This window comes from Taudactylus pleione, unplaced genomic scaffold (genome assembly GCF_031769625.1).
Source record: "Taudactylus pleione unplaced genomic scaffold, aTauple2 ptg000250l, whole genome shotgun sequence".
Lineage (NCBI taxonomy): Eukaryota > Metazoa > Chordata > Amphibia > Anura > Myobatrachidae > Taudactylus > Taudactylus pleione.
Window position 1 is genome coordinate 2,496,207 of NW_028284652.1, and position 21,294 is coordinate 2,517,500.

The following is a 21,294-nucleotide window of genomic DNA, read 5'->3' on the forward strand; positions in this document are numbered from 1 at the left end:
GAAGTGGACCAGTCCAGGTAATGTAGGTATTAAACTTTACTATCACGGTGTGTGTGTATTTAAACATTTCTTTACAGGTGAACTAGAAATACTAGCGGGCCCGTAATGCCCCGCATGCTGGTACTTGTGGTTCTCCCAAGTACCAACATGCGGGGGAGGCTTGCTGGGACCTGCAGTTCTACTGCAAAGACAATGTTTTATACTATTATTTTTTTATACTACACTTACACTATCAACCCGTCACCCACTGCCCAGGGGTGGGGGGGATAGCCCTGGGCTATCAGCCTAGGCCAGGGGGTGCCCTGGAGAGGGGGGATCCCTTTATTGAGGGTAGACCAAGCTCCCCAGGGTTCCCCGGCCTGGGCTGACTAGTGATCAGGGTTAATGCTTTGGCTGGGGGATCCAGTGAAAGGGCTACTCTGGCTGTGGCATTAGCCCCCCCCCCTGCCAGGTACTGGTTCTGGATAATACAGGGGAACCTTACGCATTTTTTCCTCCTGTATTTCCAGAACCAGGACCGGATCAGAGCCCAGTGCTGTTTGGTCAGAGTACGGGGGACCCCTACGTCATTTGTCCCCCGTATTTTGGCAACCAGGGCTGGTTCTGCTTAAGTATGGGGGACCCCTACATTGTTTGTCTCCCGTATTTTGCACAACCAGCACTGGGTCACTCTAGCCCGGGGATGGTTGCTGTTTTGGGGGAGGGGGCACGCCATTTTTTTTTTTTTTTAAACACAGCAGCACGGATGGGTCTCACTTATCCCGTCCGTGCATCTGTGTTTAATTTTTTCCAGACAGATGCATGCATCACGGATATCCCTGATCCGTGCAAGCATCTGTTTGCAATCCTGCACAATCTAAAGATCAGCAAATCTTTAGATCGTGCACGATAGATCTTGTGACACATCGTGCAGCTTTGCTGCACATCGTTTCCTGGACTGTCGGGGAGGATTCAAGGGAAATTGATCACAATATTGCATCATGAGCAAATCGCGTGGTGTGTAGGCACCTTCTATCTCACTGCAGGACCTCATGCCTACATGGAATGAAGAGGACCCTGTTCATATACAGTAGATCTAAAGGGAAGAATTATCAAACCTGTAGAGAAGTTTCCCATAGCAACCAATCAGCTTCTAGCTATCATTTATCTAGCACAGTCTATAAAATAACATAAGCTGATTCGTTGCTATGGGCAATTTCTCCACTTTATCTTTGGTTTGATAAATCTCCCCCTAAGGACTGAATTCAATTAAAAGGTGAAAAAGTTTTGCAGATGCGCGGTTTTCGCCTGTTTCAAAAGTATCTCCATATTCAATTCCACTCCGTAGACAAAAACAGGTGAAAAAGTATCTCCACCAAAAGGCAGGTGAAATGAAAAATCCATATTTTGGGGTAGAAATGTTGGGACTTGATCCAGAACCCTTTGGACACCCCACCAAAAGACTAATAAGACAAAAAACTTAAAAAAAAACACATCTTTTTTGGGGCAAAAAATAAGTGTTGGAAAATGGGTAAAAAGTAGAGGGCCTGGTATTTTTTTGGGCTGTACGGTTGTGGCAGATGTTTTTAAGATTGCAGGAGGCTGCAGCAGGTGTATTTTGAATTTTTTTTTTTTTTTAAATCCACACTTTAGACACACAAATATACTAGTACCTATTTACATGTACCCCAAATTTAACTACGGTAGTTATTTATCAGAAGAAAAACTCATTGCTTTATATAATGTTTCCACTAATATGCATATAAGTGCATATAACAACCTTTTTACTCAAAATAACTAAATACTTTTAATAGGGCTATTAATACTCTTCTATATTGATTCCCAGGCTCAATTAGGCTTTTTATGAGGTACAGACTGATTTCCCCCCAAAAACAGCACTTTTCACTAGTTTAGTTTTGCACTACATTCGCTTATCTGCGTTTTCGCCTGTTTTACAATTGAATAGGGTGAAAAGTGGGGACGCGCATGGTGAAAACATCACGTCAAAACAAGCGAATGAGGTGAAAACATCCTGCGTATCGCCGGCAGCAGCTTTTCGCCTCTAATTGAATCCGTGCATAAATTATCCAGCCTGTGTACTCATAGCGTGTGACAAGGTTAGCAATTCCTGAGTAAGGTCAGAGCTTGTGCAAGTGTGCGTGAGGCTGCGATTGTACTCGATGTTATGGATTAACATCGCAATGGATTAGCACACTATCGCAGTGAGACCGCGTGATCGCTATTGTAATCCGTATTGAATCAGGCCCAGTGTCGTCTGGGAACTGAGCATAGGGCCTGATTCAGCAAGTTTCGCAGTTGCAAAGCTGCACACAGGCTATAGATATATGATGTATGCACGCAGGCAGCTTTTGCAATTGTGATCCTTGCAGATATGGTAATGCAGCAGGGGGCTTCACGTCCAACGCAGCATCGGATACTCTGCGGGAACATCGGCTGGCTACGGTGACCCATGGGGTCATGCAAGCCGGCTGCCACAGATGATAGGAAGAGGCCAGGAAATCTCGGTCAGCCAACAGAGATCCTGATCTCTTTCCTCCACCCCCCCAACCGGCGGCAACACGCCTCCATTTCGTGAAATGGGGGCCATCGCCGCCCCCTCCCTGCTCACAAATGACATCAGACTGTCAATCAATGACAGTCTGCTGCCAGTCTGCGAGCAGGATTTCAGACTCATTTTGCGCATGTCAATGGGAATCTGCGTTCAGCAGTGTTCGTTGAATAAGGCCCATAGTTCAGCTACCCCACTGATTTTTAATTGATAGGCCTTATATATTCTATCACAGTGTTCTTTTAAATTACATATAAGAGTAAGGGGACAATGGGACTGTCTTAATAACATATAATGCTTTTCAGTGTTTAAAGTTTTTTCTTTTTTTCTTTTACTAAAATGGACCATCCACTGCTCTGCTAAAGTGCAAATGGATGGTACAAATCGAGCCCCATTAAAGGAGACACAATCTTTGCTAATTTAACAGTTTCCATGGAATTTATATACAGGTAATAGGTGCCAATTCATGGAGCTGTCTGTTCTTCTGCAAAATTGTGGCTAAATTTAAAGAAGCAATCAGTTCAGCCTGGTTCAGCCTCATAACTGATTGCTTCTTTACATTTAGACGCAATCTCGCAGAAAAACAGATGGCTCCGTGAAATAGGCACCGATTACATAACCCCCCACATCTGCACAAGCATACTACACGTTACTAAGGACCTGATACACAGGTGGATGCTAATGCATGCATGGCCGAGGTTATTTCCAACAAATGTATTCCTTATATGTGTGTGCAATGTATACAGGTCAGCTCCCCTCATATATATGTGTGTGCTGTGTATACAGGTCAGCTCCCCTCATATATATGTGTGTGCTGTGTATACAGGTCAGCTCCCCTCATATATATGTGTGCTGTGTATACAGGTCAGCTCCCCTCATATATGTGTGTGCTGTGTATACAGGTCAGCTCCCCTCATATATATGTGTGTGCTGTGTATACAGGTCAGCTCCCCTCATATATACAGTCAGGTGCATAAATATTGGGACATTGACAGAATTTTCATAGTTTGGCCTCTATTCACCACCACAATGGCTTTGAAATGAAACAAACAAGATGTGCTTTAACTGCAGACTTTCAGATTTAATTTGAGGGTAATTTCATCCAAATCAGGTGAACGGTGTAGGAATTACCACAGTTTCTATATGTGCCTCCCACTTTTTAAGGGGCCAAAAGTAATGGGACTATCAACTTAAAAGCTATTTCATGGACAGGTGTGGGCTATTCCCTCGTTATTTCATTATCAGTTAAGCAGGTAAAAGGTTTGGAGTTGATTCTAGGTGTGACATTTGCATTTGGAATCAGTTGCTGTCGACTCTCAATATGAGATCCAAAGAGCTGTCGCTATCAGTGAAGCAAGCCATCATTAGGCTGAAAAATCAAAACAAACCCATCAGAGAGATATCAAAAACATTAGGTGTGGCCAAATCAATTGTTTGGAACATTCTTAAAAAGAAAGAACGCACGGAGAGCTCAGCAACACTAAAAGACCCGGAAGACCACGGAAAACAACTGTGGTGGATGGCAGAAGAATTATTTCCCTGGTGAAGAAAACCCCCTTCACAACAGTTGGCCAAATCAAGAACACTCTCCAGGAGGTAGGTGTATATGTGTCAAAGTCAACAATCAGAAGACTTCACAAGAGTGAATATAGAGGGTTCACCACAAGATGTGAAACCATTGGTGAGCCACAAAAACAGGAAGACCCGATTAGAGTTTGCCAAACAACATCTAAAAAACCCATTACAGTTCTGGAACAACATCTTATGGACAGATGAGACAAAGATCAACTTGTACCAGAGTGATGTGAAGAGAAGAGTATGGAGAAGGAAAGGAACTGCTTATGATCCAAAACATACCACCTCATCAGTGAAGCATGGTGGTGATAGTGTCATGGCGTGGACATGTATGGCTGCCAATGGAACTGGTTCTCTTGTATTTATTGATGATGTGACTGCTGACAAAAGCAGCAGAATGAATTCTGAAGTGTTTCGGGCAATATTATATGCTCATATTCAGTCAAATGCTTCAGAACTCATTGGACAGCGCTTCACAGTGCAGATGGACAACGACTCGAAGCATACTGCAAAAGCAACCAAAGAGTTTTTTAAGGCTAAAAAGTGGAATGCTATGCAATGGCCAAGTCAATGCCCTGACCTGAATCCGATTGAGCATGCATTTCACTTGATGAAGACAAAACTGAAGGGAAAATGCCCCAAGAACAAGCAGGAACTGAAGACATTTGCAGTAAAGGCCTGGCAGAGCATCACCAGGGATGAAACCCAGCGTCTGGTGATGTCTATGCGTTCCAAACTTCAGGCTGTAATTGCCTGCAAAGGATTTGCAACAAAGTATTAAAAAGTGAAAGTTAGATTTAGGATTGTTTAGTATGTCCCATTACTTTTGGCACCTTAAAAAGTGGGAGGCATATATAGGAAACCGTTGTAATTCCTACACCGTTCACCTGATTTGGATGTAATTACCCTCAAATTAAATCTGAAAGTCTGCAGTTAAAGCACATCTTGTTTGTTTCATTTCAAAGCCATTGTGGTGGTGAATAGAGGCCAAAATCTGAAAATTCTGTCAATGTCCCAATATTTATGCACCCGACTGTATGTGTGTGCTGTGTATACAGGTCAACTCCCCCTCATATGTGTGTGCTGGGTATACAGGTCAACTCCCCCTCATATGTGTGTGCTGTGTAAACAGGTCAGCTCCCCTCATATATATGTGTGTGCTGTGTATACAGGTCAGCTCCCCTCATATATATGTGTTTGCTGTGTATACAGGTCAGCTCCCTTCATATATAGAGTATGTGTGTGCTGTGTATACAGGTCAGCTCCCCTCATATACAGTATATGTGTGTGCTGTGTATACAGGTCAGCTCCCCTCACATATCTGTGCTGCGTATACAGGTCAGCTCCCCTCATATACAGTGTATGTGTGTGCTGTGTATACAGGTCAGCACCCCTCATATATACAGTATGTGTGTGCTGTGTATACAGGTCAGCTCCCCTCATATACAGTATATGTGTGTGCTGTGTATACAGGACAGCTCCCCTCACATATATGTGCTGTGTATACAGGGCAGCTCCCCTCATATACAGTGTATGTGTGTGCTGTGTATACAGGTCAGCTCCCCTGACATATCTGGGCTGAGAACTCCTCAGCTGGCTGTATGGGGAGTCCTCCTATTACACAGCACTATCTGCCAGTGCCAGTCACAGCTGCAGATGCCTCCCAGGTCCGGATTATTTGGGCAGAGCCTCCGCAGGGCGTCACACGGCAGACAGACCCTACACACCGGGAGCAGCTCAATAAAGTCAGGAAACAAAGGGAATAGAGAAGAATTAATACCAGGTAAATAGAGACACGAACAAATAAATATGTGCAGCATAACTGCTGAGGAGTGACGGGAATCTGAGCGATGTTCTGCACACACATGATCATGGCGGAGGAAGAGAAGATAAATGTAATATAGATCACTTGGAATAGTACGAGACTGGCAGCTAGGGGGTGCCTGACTGCGAGAGACAGTTGCTGGGGAGAGCCAGCCGAAGATTGGGAGTGTCTGCTAGAGACACAGCCCAAGGGAGTGTCTGCGGGACGGCCAGTGCAGGGCGGGGACTGCTGCTGCTGCTGCAGAGAGAGCAACCAACACCAACAGCCCAAAAAGAACTGCCAGGAAGGGTGAGACTGCAACCTCTGCTGCTGCACCCGAGACCCTCACCCGCCGCTGCCAGGCCCCTCTGCTGCACAGGTGGGTCTCAGACAGGGCAGTCTCCCTGCGAGCCCTGGGTGGCACCTCCCTCTATTGTCATATATATTTGGAGTTAGTCAGGGTCTTGTGAAAGGGTGGGAGGGGGCACGTAATGGGAGAAGTCACACATTGCTGTAAGAAGGGGCCCTAGGCTGGCACCAGTTACAGTTATTATTATTATTACACGTAGCTAATGTTAGTAGAATTGGGCTGGTGTTCTAATGTCTCCGAGGTACATAACAGCTTTTAGGCTGCCTGTCAGTGCTGGCTCACCTCCAACACATCCTGTAAATTACAGATTCTTTTTTAACCTAGAAACATATATATTACTAGAAATGGTAACATCTGTGTATTATAAGCATGTGAACAGGGCCCTCTTACCTTTTGGATCATATAATAATACAATATATTTTAACACTGTTTGATCCCAGTTGTTAAGCAGTACAGGGCATGTTGGCGCTATAGAGATAAAGTTAAAAGAATTCTAGGTAAGTGGGGTTTTTTTGTTGTTTTTTCTTTCTTTAGTGTTTTATATTATACTGAGTCATTCACAAAATACAAAAGTGGTTACACTGAAGTTTGTATCAATACAAAGGTTTTTTTTTTTTTTTATTGCTTGATGCTTTTTTATACTTTTCCAAAATTTCCTTTTGTTGCATTTACTGGTAAAATGTTGTCAGGGAGCAGAGTGAACTCCGCATACTGGCATTACCACTCCGCATACTGGCATTACAGCTTCGCCAGTGATTCCTGCATGCACCTACGCATTAGTGAGCCAGGATTGTCAGATCACACTTGCACAATGATTATGCAGCCCGGATTTAGGTTACCAGCCCACTTTCAGAAAAGTTTATTATATTTACTTTAACAGGAAAAATACTTCATATAAATAAAAGTATATTGTCATTAATAGATCCTGTGATGGCTTGAGCATTAGGAGGACAGTAATGGTACTTGTACCATCACTGTCCTTCTAAAATATGAGAGAACCTTTGCCAAAATGATTTCGTGAATGCTATCACTAGTAATACCTGGTAATACTTATCACCTGCTCGTGGGCTTTAATTGATAGAGCGATACCCTATCTCTGACGAAAATTAATTTTCTCACTACAATAAATAGGCCTGCAATGCATGAAATAAACAAACTCCATTAGATGATATGGCTGCCAGTCCCTAAAGACAGGCAGACTTTTTTAATTTTTTTATTTCTAGAAATCTAAAAATATGGCTTCCCACTGACTAGCAGAATACATAGACAGAATAGCAATGTGCTTTGTTGCCATCCCCTCACTTGGAACTTGTTAACCTAGGTTTTGGCATTGTGGGCCTGATTCAGAGCCGGACGCTATTTGCGCTCGCTCGGTCAGAAAAAGGGGCCGGCTATTTAAATTGAGCGCTCGCTCTTTGCGGTCTGTTGACGCCTCTGTCTGAGCGAGCGAACGAAACATGCGCTCGCTATTTTGTAAAGACTCCCCCTGGCCGCTCGCATCCTACGTCATCTCCGCTATTTATTTGATTAATCGAGTACATCGAAAGGCATCTGAACTGCTCGCAGTGCTTGTGGTAGGTTTATCCTACCGCAATCATGCCAACAGTTCAGGCTAAGAGACAACCAAGTGACGTGGTGGATGACACTGCTTTGTTAATTATGCACACCCTTAAAACGCCCGTTTTGACCTTTAAGCATGCCTGCGTTCGGATCTCCACTCCCCTTTTTCAAGCACCTTCCCCTGTTACCACCCACAAACGCCTCACCCTGTCACTCAAATTAGCAGGCACTCGCTATTTTGCGAGCGCTCGATTTCCGACCGCAATGACTGGTTGGCGCATGCGCATTACAACCCATACGCATGCGCAGTTGTGCGAACATCGCTCAGAGGGAACGAGCGGCCGCTTACGAGCGGTTCTGAATCAGGCCCTAAAGCTGTAGCTGGTTATTCTAATAGTCTGATTAGTACATCCTTTACCTAATAATGTGTCAGAAATTAATACCGGTCATTATTAGGATTTTTAGAAAATCATGAATAAAAGAAAGCATACAACAGTTGGTGTGTAAATTTGTTGCATAAAGTTGTAATCTCATGGTATTAGGTTAAACCAGACTGACCCACAGTCTGTGCCTGTCTGAGTAAAGTTATTAAAGCTACAAATTCAGCCCATGCGCACAAGGAGTTGATTGTGTCCCTCCTGTGAAAGGGATCAAACAAAATAAAATGAAGCATGTTTGTCATAGTACCCATCAAATGTGGAAGTTATGGAGGATATAGTTACACCCCTTTAGGATGAGCAGTTTTGGAATTAGTGCAAATCCTGGAATCACAATAATGTCACCACTGCCTCCTGGTCAGTCACGTTTTCCCCATTCAGTAATGATGCTATAGGGGTGTATTTACTACATCACGAGTTTATCGAAGTGGAGATGTTGCCCATAGCAACCAATCGGATTTTAGCTATTATCTCCTAGAAGGTGCTAGATAACAACATCTCCACTTCTATAAACCCGCACTTTAGTAAATATACCTGTAGTGTTACTTTTGTTTGGAACATGACCAATCTGTCCATCTTGCGGTGGCGTGATCCATGCAATGTATATGCTGTATTTTGCATGAACCATTGCATGGAAGGAGAAGTGTCAGCTGCTTGTAGTTATGGACTCCTGATTACGGCCCTCTTTCCTCATGTGTTTTTGATCTATTCTACTAATGTCCTTTTGTAAACCCTTTCATGTTTGTGCTTTCCAGGTGCTGCATGCTTAATGAAATAAACACAAACTAACATAGAAAGGGCAGTAGTACACATTTTTAAAACCAAAGATAGACCACAAAAAAAAGGAAGAAAAAATAAATTGGTGAAGGGAATATTACCAGGGATCAAAGGTGACTAGTGTTCTATTTTCTTTTAGAATGTGTTTAATATCTGTATGTAAAATTCAGTGACGCATGTTTTTCAGAAATATACTGCGATCTGTTTAGGAGCCAAGATGACTGAGGAAGTGATTGTTCCTGTGTACGCTACAGGGATCTCTGCCCAGCTGCAGAAGCAGCGGGACCAGGAGCTGGGTATAGGAAAACATGAAAACGCTGTGAAGTTCTTGGGGCAGGATTATGATCGGATTCTGCATGAGTGTTTACAGAGCGGAACTCTCTTTAAGGATGACACCTTTCCTCCCTCTCCTTATTCACTGGGTTTTAAAGAGCTTGGTCCAAACTCCTCTAAGACCTACGGAGTTAAATGGGTCCGACCTTCGGTAAGATACCGTACTGTCTATTAATGTCACAGAATCGCCATGGTGATAGCTGTCCCCTATGGGCCTACTTTGTTCACTAAAATGCAGGAGCCGATTCAGGCCCTCATTCAGAGCCGTACGCTCTGAGCAGAGCGCACGCTCTGAATGAGGGCCGTCCTCCATAACTATGGAGCGTCCTCCTGGACGCTCGTGTAGCTGTGGGTCACCACCCACAGCCTATACGAGCGTGCAGTTTGATGGCCGCGATGGTCTTGACCATCGCGACCATCGCCACTGCGAGCCGGAGCCTGCGGTTGAGGTTTTCAACCGCAAGGCCCGGAGTGATTTTGGCTCTATCAGAGCCAAAATCACTCCCACTGACATCACTAGTGATGTCAGTGGGCCGGCTTCTGACGGTAGGCGTTCCCTTAGGAACGCCCCCGTCAGGAAGGCACGCTCCGGCACGCCCACCAAAGGGGGCGTGCTGTCAATCAACATCGACCGCACGCCCCATTTGATCAGACACAACGAGCAAAGGAAAGTCCTTCACTCGTCGCGTCTGGCGCATGCGCACGACGGAGCTCCCTCCGTTGTGCGCATGCTCAGTGCAGAACATCGACCCACTTGCGAGCGGACAGCCGCTCGCGAGTGGGCCTGAATCAGGCCCTCAGTTCCATGCAGTGTATCACGGAACATTCGACTGCCCACAATAATGTGAATTATGGTGGTAAATCTTCACAGATTTTCCTGGGCACCTCTGTGTAAGATGCAAAGAAAAATTAAGCAAAAATGGGTGGTCGCATAGTGCACTCTGTGACCATTGTAGAGCCACTACTTGGCCGTTGCTGGAATTGTATAGACAACACCTTAAGTGTATTAAAAGTGCGATGTACTATATAATTGTATTATGTGAAACCAAAATACAGGTCAAGTTCGAAATACAATGTAAAAATAAGTAACTGTATATATCCTGTTTTTGAAAACATGCATCAGGAACCAGGCAGTTATACTGATAAAAAAAAAAATGGAAAAAAAAATCAGACTTACCCTAGGGCTATACCTAGTATCTCCCCTGTCACCAGTGTTCAAGGCTCGGCCTCCCAGTGTTCTCCGTAGGATGCACTGCTAGCAGGCAGGTGTCAGTTGGTCTTGGGAGGTGGGCATTACTAGCCTCGAGTGGTTACAGAGGCTGTGATGTGCCGCTGATGTGGTTGACTTGGCCGACCTGTATTCTCTGCACAGGCTTCATGCTTCAGTGTGGAAGCCAGCGTTAGTAGATACCCTTAGGTGGGCGTCCCATGTCTTCGGTAGGTACAGAGGCTGTGCTTTGTCATGTTTCATCCTTTAGGACTTTGTCTATGAATTGAATCAGACCCTTAGGAATCAATTCCGCTCCGAGCTGCGCGCATCACTTGGAATTATGGTAGCCCGATTTCTCCGATTATTATGCCTCTGTGTGCCTCTGCAATGTTGTGGGTTGCAAGTTTCCACGTTCTGACCTTTTTTCTAGCAACTCTGGGCCATTGCTCTGAATTGTTTTGCCCCCTTAGATGAACAACACTGAACAATATAAATGAGAGTTGGTGATGTATACAGTGATGGTAGATGATGAATGTAGTATTTGTCCTTTTGTTTACCTTATACAGAACAATGTGTCTGTGAACACAGATAGAAGGAAACCAACCTAAATATAAGTATATAAAGAACCCTTACCTGTTACAGTGGACTTGGGTAGGTTCATACTTTCCCAGTTGCCTAAACCTGCTCTACAGCACTTTTTATTACATAACACCTATCAATAAATATCTGCAAGAAGAAGTTGAATTTTGTATTTACCAACTACAAAAATGTCTTCTGGCAGAGTGATCCTAAGCGAGAGATAATGAGCCACACCCATTGTACTTAGTGGTAAAGAGACTCTGCTGCCACTGCAGAGAAATACTAAATTGACACATTAAGGGATGCATCAGAGCTTTAGCTATCAGTCTGTTTTGGCATTGTTACACATTGATTATTGCACAAAGTCTCTTTAGAAAGCTACATAATAGTACATTTATAAATATATTAGTACATTATATGACCCAGTTACTTCAGTAGACTGAAGATTCAGACTAATGCTGCCTGAATCTTGGGCTTAGATTGGTTGGTCAATTTATATAACAATACATCTTATTCACATTTGATTGGCTATGGCAGATTAGCTGGTTGAATGATGACGCCAATCATCACATTGAAGAGCTGAGTGATGTGACTTGGAATCTGATCAATTGGATCACTGCAAATTGTTATCTCATCAATTACTGTAAATCTCCATTTGTTTTGCAAATGCATCTAAGTTGCAATGCGGTGTAACTAGGACGCACCAGGAGACTGTACTGATTAATTTGATATGTGTGTATCTGTATGCAACTGAGGTGCTACCATGCAGTGACCGAAGCTTTCTTCCACACAAAGTTCCCTTCGTACACAAATATACAAGTGTCCCGTATCAAATGAATCAGCACAGCCTCCTGGTGCGTCCTGGTTGCATCACATAGATGCATTTTCGGCAAAAAAGAAGCCTGACGCTAGCAGAGCTGCACAGGACCTGGCGGCTCACTCACACCAGGCATATTGCACTGCGTGGCGTATTGAAGCTAGATGAGCAAGGACACTTCTGTATAAGGCAAGTGGAGTTGGGTAGGAAGCTATAACCCCCTTACAACCATATTTTATGCAGTCTATAGCTCATCCTAGTACAGTCTGACCGAGTGTAGCTGTGAACTAATTTTTGTTTCTACTGAGTCATGACACGATGCTGAAAAGACATGAACCACAAGGATTTTACCCTGAGGCCACCAAAGTGACATGGTAACATCTGCAGTACTTACCACTAAATGTGCGATGGTAATACAATGAGCTGTGTGGTGTTTCCTAGCAAGAATGGACAGGTAGAAGGGAGAAAAACAGGCTAAGTAACATTCTGCCACTTCAGCGGTAACCCTCCTGACCCTTGTCTTCCACCTACAGAACAAGGCTGATTGTGTTGCCTCGTTCATTGGTTATATGAATTGTGTGATCAGGCGATAACAGGTCTGCACCAGTCTATAGCAAGCCAGATATAATTGTAGATATGCAGAATTATCTATAGGTGTGACAAAGGAAATGTGCTTGTTCCTGGCCTTGAAGGTTTGGAGCTGTGCAACAGTGTTAAACCAATAACAACATACTATTGGTATAGAGTAATATCATTGCCCTCTGTCACTGCAGATTGCATCTGTCTACGTATATAAAACGTCATTTTCTAAGGTTTGACCGCATTTTTCTGCATAGTGCATCTCACCCATAAGTCCTAAGCATTAAAGAGAATCTGAACATGTCCCTAACTTTGTGGCTGCTATTCTGTTCATGTGGGACTCCATAACAGGAGTGTTCCAAATATGGGGGGATGGCAGTCCACAGGGAAACTATGGGGTAGATGTACTAAGCCTGGAGAGTAATAAAGTATCAACCAATCGGCTTCTAACTGCAATTTTGCAAACACAGCCTGTAAAACCAGTTAGGAGCTGATTGATTGGTACTTTATCTACATCCACTTTTATCTCTCTCCAAGGCTTAGTACATCTACCACTTTGTTACTGCATCAGTTCTTCTGACTGAAACCCTGAGCAACTGAGGCAATACTGGATACTGGGACATTTTAGGATGGTGACATTTGAATAAACATACTTTAGTTAAGCTTACTTGCTCTAGGTTGTCTTTCACAAAACACCACCATGCTTAGATCTAATTTATGTTTGTCAGTCTTTTCAAGAAAATACTAAAGTCAAAACACAGACAAAAATAAGAGGAGATCTCAGAGGTGAGTTCATGGGGCAAATGCAGTGGGGAAGATTTGCCCCATGACAGCCCCACCCACGGCCACAATTTGTGTCCTCACACAGTTGATGGTGGGGGACTATGATGACTATTTGCACAGCCAATCACATCAACAAGCACCTGTACCACCCACTTCACTGAGGGATTAGGCACGGTCCGATAGGATGATCTATTCTCCTGAGAGAGTGTTAAATTCTTGAGTATTAGGCGTTCAAACTATGACACAGCGAGATTGATTAATTTGCGGGTTATGCCCACGAGTAAGTGCATGCATATGCCACACTTATAGTATCTCCGAGACTGGATTTTTCTATGCAGCCATATCATGGAGATTCGGTGTACCGTTGTCAACATTTTTCAGTTGCGTCACCTGTAATTGAATCGATCCCAATGCTTAACCCTCTGTGGGACTTAAGATAGGTACACACTATCCGATTTTATTTGTTTTGTTCAGCATTGACAAACGGTGAGATTTCGGCAAATTGAAAGTCCCAATATCTGTGCTACACAATATGCAATTTTTTTTTCATTAGAAGTTACCAATTTTCGGCCACACCACTATGATTTTGCATATGTCCACCCATAATAAGGATGATGTAGTCATGGGACATATTGTCAGAATATCAAGAATGCGCACACTCTGCTCAATACCGGGAGATTTTCTGTCTTGGCCGACTGATCAGATAAATGAAGGAATGGATTTGTGGACATTAGTTAACCGTTTTATTGCTGAAACGCTGCGACGATCGTTCATACACACTATAGAAAAGATCAGGCCGATCACCCGATTATTAGCAAATCAGCCCAATAATTGTAAAGTGTGCCGGTCCGTGAACTCCAATTGGTTTGCGAGCGGCGCCACATTACAATGACTGTAGTACTGACAGTTCCCCAGCGTGTGGCAGCCCAGTCCCGCGCCACCCCGAGCTCACTCACCTCATGGCCCTGGCAGGTAAGAGAAGGAAGATGGGGCCTTACTGTGGCTTAATGTGTTGTAAGGTGCCCTACTGTGTCACGAAACCACACAGCATTTTCGTCCTCTATGGTGTATTTTTTTGGGGTGGCACCAAATTATGGCCTTGCCCCGGGTGACAAAAATCTTAGTTTCGTCCCTGAGAGGAATGCATAAAACCTGCATGCTATGGATGGACTACATATACATGTTACAAGCATCTCTGATTTATATTAAAGTGCAAACATTGAAATGTGTAATAATTACACATTAACAGCATGTAAGATAGTAACATAGGGCCTGATGCAGAGATGGACGGTAATGTATCCGCAAGTGCATTCTCTCATGGATTGCAGTTGCTAAAATATGCTAATGCCTTCCAAAGCACAGCCAAGCATAGGGACGCCTACTGCTGCCTTCTCATATCCGTACAACAACGTAAACATCGGTACTATCGACGCACAGCAGGCAGCATGTAAGGGAAGCCTGACCAGCCGCAAAGACTGCAGCTCTCCTAACCCGCAGAGAGGTCTCGTGCTGCGCTGAAGAATGCAATGGCTAATTTATGCACACCTACAAAACGGCACTTAATGGATGTGCATGCGCAGTATGGCGTTTGCGCATTAGCACACAGTCGTTCGTTCTGCGAAAATATCTGCATTGTGTCCGTCTCTGAATCTGGCCCATAGATATTACTTGCCAATGACTTTGTATATTTTTCATATCTGCTATTACATAATTGTTTTATGATCATATTTAATTGCCTGGAATAAATCAAGGCAAGTCTGTGGTGCTGTCATGTTGATTTTCATGCTTTGGATAATTTCAGGCACACATTCTAGTGGCTGCAATTACTAATATAGCAATTAATGTAAATATATATAAAATAGTTGATCATTCACATTTAAAGATTACAAGTTCTATAAACATGAAACCCTCTTTTAGAGTCGAATGCAACTTTGTAGTACAAACCTATAGCAGCAAATTGCTATCTTACGTCTCCATTGTAAAGCGTAGAACAATATATCGATATAAAAATACAGCTGCATTTTCTACACCAGGTGAAAAATGCTGCTGATGTATGCTTAGTATTGTGCAGGGATATGGTTACACCCGAACGACAGATGATTATTATTATTAACAGTTTCTTATATAGCGCAGCATATTCCGTTGCGCTTTACAATTGGAAACATTGATAGAACAAAACAGGGTAATAACAGACAGACATAGAGGTAAGAGGGTCCTGCTTGCAAGCTTATAATCTACAGGATGGAGGGATTGCAGCAGCAACTGTATATCATGGACCCTGCTAGCGCAGAATAAAGACCTTCCATACTTCACATAAATAAGAGTATTACTACAGTGTTCTGCCCAGGCTGTTTTTTGAGGGCGCCCTGCCCGGCAAGAAACAGCTTACCACCCAGCACTTCCTCCTGCCCCAATGCGCTGCGTCCCTGTACAACTTACTGCCCGGCACTGCCCCGCCCCAATACGCCGGATGGTGCAGCTTGGGCACGTCACAGTGCAGGGCGGTGTCCGGTTGGAGGGCAGAGATCCCTCCCCCTGTATAAAGCACGGGCGTGCTGGTTGGACGGGAGCAGTCACCTGAACACATTAAAGAGAGTAGTCCCGCGTCCACTCTGTCTGTAGGAGCTGAAAAAAAAAAAATCTGTGGGGACAGTATTTGGGAGCCTGCAAGTGGTGACAGTATCTGGGAGCTGTATAAAAAATTTATTCTGTGGTGCCAGCAAGTAGGGTAGGGCTCGACAAAACCCGGGGGCCAGGTACCAGATTTGGCTGCCTGGCAACCAGATTTGCAGCAACCCCTGCTGCCACTAGTGTAGTGCAGACCGCGAACGCGATCCACACTACACAGTTTACAAACACACAGCTGCCAGACTCTCATTGGCTGCTGCGTCCACGGAGTGAGCCGGATGGAGCTCACTCATAAGCTCCACCTTCTGGCTCCCCCCGCAGCAGGTGATGGGAGAGACGTCATGACGTCTCTCCCATAGTGCAGGAGAAGAGCGGGCCGAGACTCTGTTGCGTCAGGAGCGGGGATTCAGGTAAGTTGTGTTTTTTTGTGTGTGTGTGCGCGTAAGGGGCACTGCATAGGGGGGGTGACCTCTACAGGGGGCACTGCATAGGGGGGTGATCACTACTGGGAACACTGTTCAAGGGGAGGGCACTACTAGGGGCAATGCATAGTGGGGACTACCACGGGCAATGCATAGGGGGGGACCACTTCTGGGGGCACTATATAAGGGGCACTGCATAGGGGGGCCACCACTCCTGGGGACAAAGCATATTCTTGCACCTGGGCCCACCACTCTCTAGTTTGTCCACTGCCGGCAGTGGCTTTGCTTGCCCGGGGTTTTTTGGCTGCGGAGGTGTGGTCTTTCTGGGGGTTGGTTGCCCGGAAGTGGGGGGGTTAGCTGCTCAGCAATGTGGCTGTGGGAGGGTGGTTTACCTGGGGTAGCCTGTTAGTGGTGTGGCCATGGGGGTTGGTTGCACGGGGCATAGGTGCTCCGTAATGCTGTCACGGGGGAAGGGGGAGGGGTCTGGCTCCTACACTTTCATCCTGGCTCCTAGAATTTAGAAACATTTGTCAAGCCCTGAAGTAGGGACAGTATCTGTGGAGCCTGCAAGTGGGTTAGTTACCTAAAACCTGTTTAAGGATACACATGAAGCAGAGCACACTAAATAACCTGATGTGGATTTCACTAGAGGGACCAGATCCTACAGACTTTGATTATGAAAAAGCTGCAGACGACTGGGCCTCCAAGAAGAGGAGAATTAATATATAAACTGTTATCTCAAGTTTAAATCATTAGAAGGTCAGGATTTAAAACCTTTTATTGTTGCGAAGGCCCCCACCCAACTACTTCTTGATGACACCCGGCTAGAAAAATTTTCTGGGGATTACACAGTACTATTTATGTTTTAATTACAAAAACAGTAAAAAGTGTAATAAGTCTTAAAAAATGCCAAATGAACAATAGTGAAACTAAGAAAAGCCACCGCTTTTTGGCTACAGGATTTAGAAGGGCAATAATATTAATATGCAAAACTAGTAGTGTTTTGCATTTAATATTACTGCCCTTTTAAACTCCAAAGGCCAGAATCATCAAAGAGAGTAGACATTGAAAATCCACAGCTGACCGTGACTATTAGAAGTAATCAGCCATGGTACTGTATGAGCTGAAAGATATATTATTGCCAACTGTGACCTTAAGGAAGCCATCTTGACAGGAAAATAAATTCTGGGCCCGACACCAATAATCATGATTGTGCAAAATGACAAATCAGAAAATGGATATAACAAAGAAAATATTTGAGTAGGCGAGTAGGCATACCTATTTAATTGTATCCTACTGTATGTTCTGTGTATATATTCAGACTTCCTAGATTGAATACTAGAGTCAACTTCTTGTAATCATGGACTAGTAAATTTATCTTATACTGTACCTATTTTTAATATTACCCAGCAAAATCTTAATCCAAAAAAAAAACCAAAGCACATTTGGACTATATATGACCTAAGAAAACAGCCTACATACAAGGAAATAGAAGCAGAATAAATGTACAATTGCTGCAAGGGCCATACAATACAACAGATGCAGAACAGGCACGCTACAATTAAAAAATGAAAAGTTTCCTAACCTTACAACTATTGTCAAGAAATAAAATATAGGGTATGCTGATCCATTCAATGGTAAGGACCAATTGTAAACTCATCCATCTCTATAAAACTGTACATAGTGCAATTACTTACCCTTTTGTTCATGCATATAACGGGCCACAAACTGAAGCCCAGCGTACAACAGCAGCAGATACAGCCACATAGCAACCACTTCACATTAAGGGGGAGATTCTTCCTTAAGCATGCATTCACACGCCCAATACTAATTTTAAACTCTTCTGGGGCTACCTTGCCTGTAAGGACAGAAGGGAATTCTGCATCAAATTTGTTGCTTAGACCAAACACGGTAATGTGTCCGGCACCACCACGGGATGTGACTGACCTCTCACTTCCAATACACTAATAGCTGTTTTATATCTGACCATTTATTACATTATATTAATATTGAGTGCAAATAGGATTATGGGAATTTCATGTTTGTTAATAACACTGTAACTACTCTGGCATTGCTGTGCAGATGTTTATGGGTCGCTCTGTACAACCTTCAGCGTCAGGATGATATGAGCTGGTAGCTCGAACCCGCGTATCACCTCTGTTGTGTAGGACATCCCAAAGGGACTATGTCATGGCAAAGTTGCAAGTAAATAGAGCATTCAATACTCAAAAGAAATATGTTCGGGAACAATACTGTATTTTTGCACATGTGCAGATCTGTGCACATCTCAAGGTCTGCACTGGCAGCTTATGCTCCTAGTGTACTGCTAGTGATCATCATCATCATCTTGTACTGTCACCTGCCCTATGATAGGTGCCAACCATGTCGTCTCCTAACAGCAAACAGGCATGGGGTTGTGTTTAGGTGAAGACTCCCTCTGTGAACCCTTGCCTATGTGAGAACATCCTGTCTCTTCCCCATCAGCCTCTCCGCTAATATGTGTAGATGCGTTTGACTCTCATTCTAGCATTCGTGTGTTCATTTTCTGAGCATGCGAAGAGCGAATTCATTCAAGATGCGCTATGCAAAAGTAAAAATATACAAACATATATGATTTCAGTATGATTTCCCAGCGGTCGGGATGCTGCTGGTCAGAATACCGACAGTGGCATCCCGACAGTGCAAATCCTGACAGTAGTACATAAGTATAGCACCACTAACCCTACCCTAACCCTCCCTTCCTGGTGCCTTACCCTAACCTCCCCCTCCCCTCAGCCTAAACCTAACCCTTACCCCTTAGTGCCTAACCCTCCCTCTAGTGCCTAACCCCTAAACGTAACCCTCACCTAACCCCCGATACTTACCTTTTTGTTGCCAGCAGTTGGGATTCTGGAGCAAGGATCCCGACGCTGGCGGCATTTTGGCGCCGGTATTTAGGCCGTCTGCATCCCTCACACCGGGATGCTGACTACATCCCCATAAAAACATAACCATTCTCCAATAATAAAATAAAATATTATATAAAGAATAAATAGCCTTATAATCGTGTGATCCTATAATGAATATATTTAAATAGAAAATGGTTTAAATACAAACACCACTTACTACTTCAATTTATTATTTTATAAGTCTAACAGCAATCTTCCTGCAGTGGCCCAGTGGGCAATAACAAATCCAAATACAGGAATGTAACTTGTGTTACTTTATTAATCATGTCGCCCAGGGCTTAAAGTGGTCCTAGAGAGGTGGTGGAACTCGCGGCCGCCTACTACTGCCCCCCCCCCACACACACACATTAGGCGGAGCTACTCAGAGAGGCCAGAACAACATGAAGACTGATCTTTACACACGCACTGTTGTGTATAGGAAACTTTAAAGTGAATGACAGTGTGAAATACATTTTTTTTAGCACTCCTGTCATCAGCTGAGTCTACAATGTTAGGTTGCTTAAAAAACAAAAAAAGTTCTCTATCCCAGCATCTCTTCAGCACCATCTTCCTGTGTTTTACAAGCACCAGCACCCAATTCCTGTGTCTTTACTCCAACACCACCTCTCTGTGTCTCTCCAGCTTACCCCCTTGTGTCCCTCACCATTCGTTCCCTGCCCCTGTGTCTCCTCTCCTACCAGCAGTTTATACCCCCCCGGGTCCCTCTAGCAGCAACTCCCTACCTCTGTTTCCTCTCCCATCCATGTGACTTATCGCCCCCATGCCCCTCTAGCAGCTGCTCATCTTCGTGTCTGCCCTGACCGAGGATGGGGAGGCGGCCGCCACCAGACAGTGGTATTCTGTCTGTAGGACTTCTTTACAGGGGCGTGGCACAGGTGGAACTAGTTCCACATACCATTACAGGTGACGGAACTCAGTTCCACCCTGTTCCTGCCCACTTTAACCCCACAGTTGTATCATGACCTTCTAAGTTTGGTTTATAAATATTAGCATTATTATTCCACTATGGGGCCCATTTGTCAACGAGTTTTATCATACGCAACGAGTTTAAAATCTTGTTGCACATGATAATTGTGCTCCATCCAATCTGCTCCTGTCATCTGTTTGAAAAATGACAGTTTTTGAGCTGATTGGCTTGAGCACCACTTATCATCCTCATAAAACTTGTTGCATATTATAAAAGTTGTTGATAATGGCCCTTAAAGAGTCTATAATAGTAGTGAATATAATATATTTAGAGAGTTTTTACGTAGCAGCACTGAATTTAAAGAACACGAAACACCAGGTGATTGCACTACTAATACTCACACCTGACTGATATGTCCTGACGGGCAATATTACAATGAGGTGTTGGGTTTCCGGTACACTATGATTCCATGGATGTCACCCCCAGCACTATGAAGCTTCAAGAAGTCATTATGACTATGGGCTAGGAAACAGTTACTTATCATTCAATCATGTCATAAGTTGTTTTGTGATAACCCTGAGAGCACATTCTTCCATTGCAGGAAATGGTTATGTATCATAGATGGTTAAAAGTTTTATTGCCTGCAGAAATGCAATTACAGCGAGTGTGTTTTCCCCTAAAACACCGTTTGACATGCTGTTTGTGGTACTGTAGATCAAATGTTGAGTGTCTGTTAAAAAGACAAAACTTGAAAGCCCTAGCTCTGCCCATGCACTGGCCTATTTAGTGGGACAGGATGAGTATTGTGTGCCCAGATCTGTGAGCACTTGTGGCCCTTTTGGTGCTGTTGACTAAATGATCATAATTGGCAGTGTTTTCAGGCAGTAGTATATGCCATAGTTTACCAAACTGTCATTACAGTCCAGATTTTAAGGCTATTCATGGTATCCAGATGCTCAAGCATGGATATCCTTTAAAACCTGGATTGTAATGGCAGAGATTGGGAAACTCTGGTAT

The 21,294-nt window shown here is 43.9% G+C and overlaps 1 protein-coding gene across 1 annotated transcript in view; it reads left to right on the forward strand.

Moving 5' to 3' along the window:
• Positions 1-6,058: 6,058 nt before the first annotated feature.
• CAPN1 (calpain 1) overlaps positions 6,059-21,294 on the forward strand; it is an 88,214-nt gene continuing 72,978 nt past the window's right edge. Inside the window, exons 1-2 of the mRNA XM_088480027.1 lie at positions 6,059-6,306; positions 9,259-9,555. Of these exons, the coding sequence (XP_088336153.1) occupies positions 9,289-9,555 (267 nt within the window). The 5' untranslated portion in view covers positions 6,059-6,306; positions 9,259-9,288. The remainder of the gene's footprint in view (positions 6,307-9,258; positions 9,556-21,294) is intronic.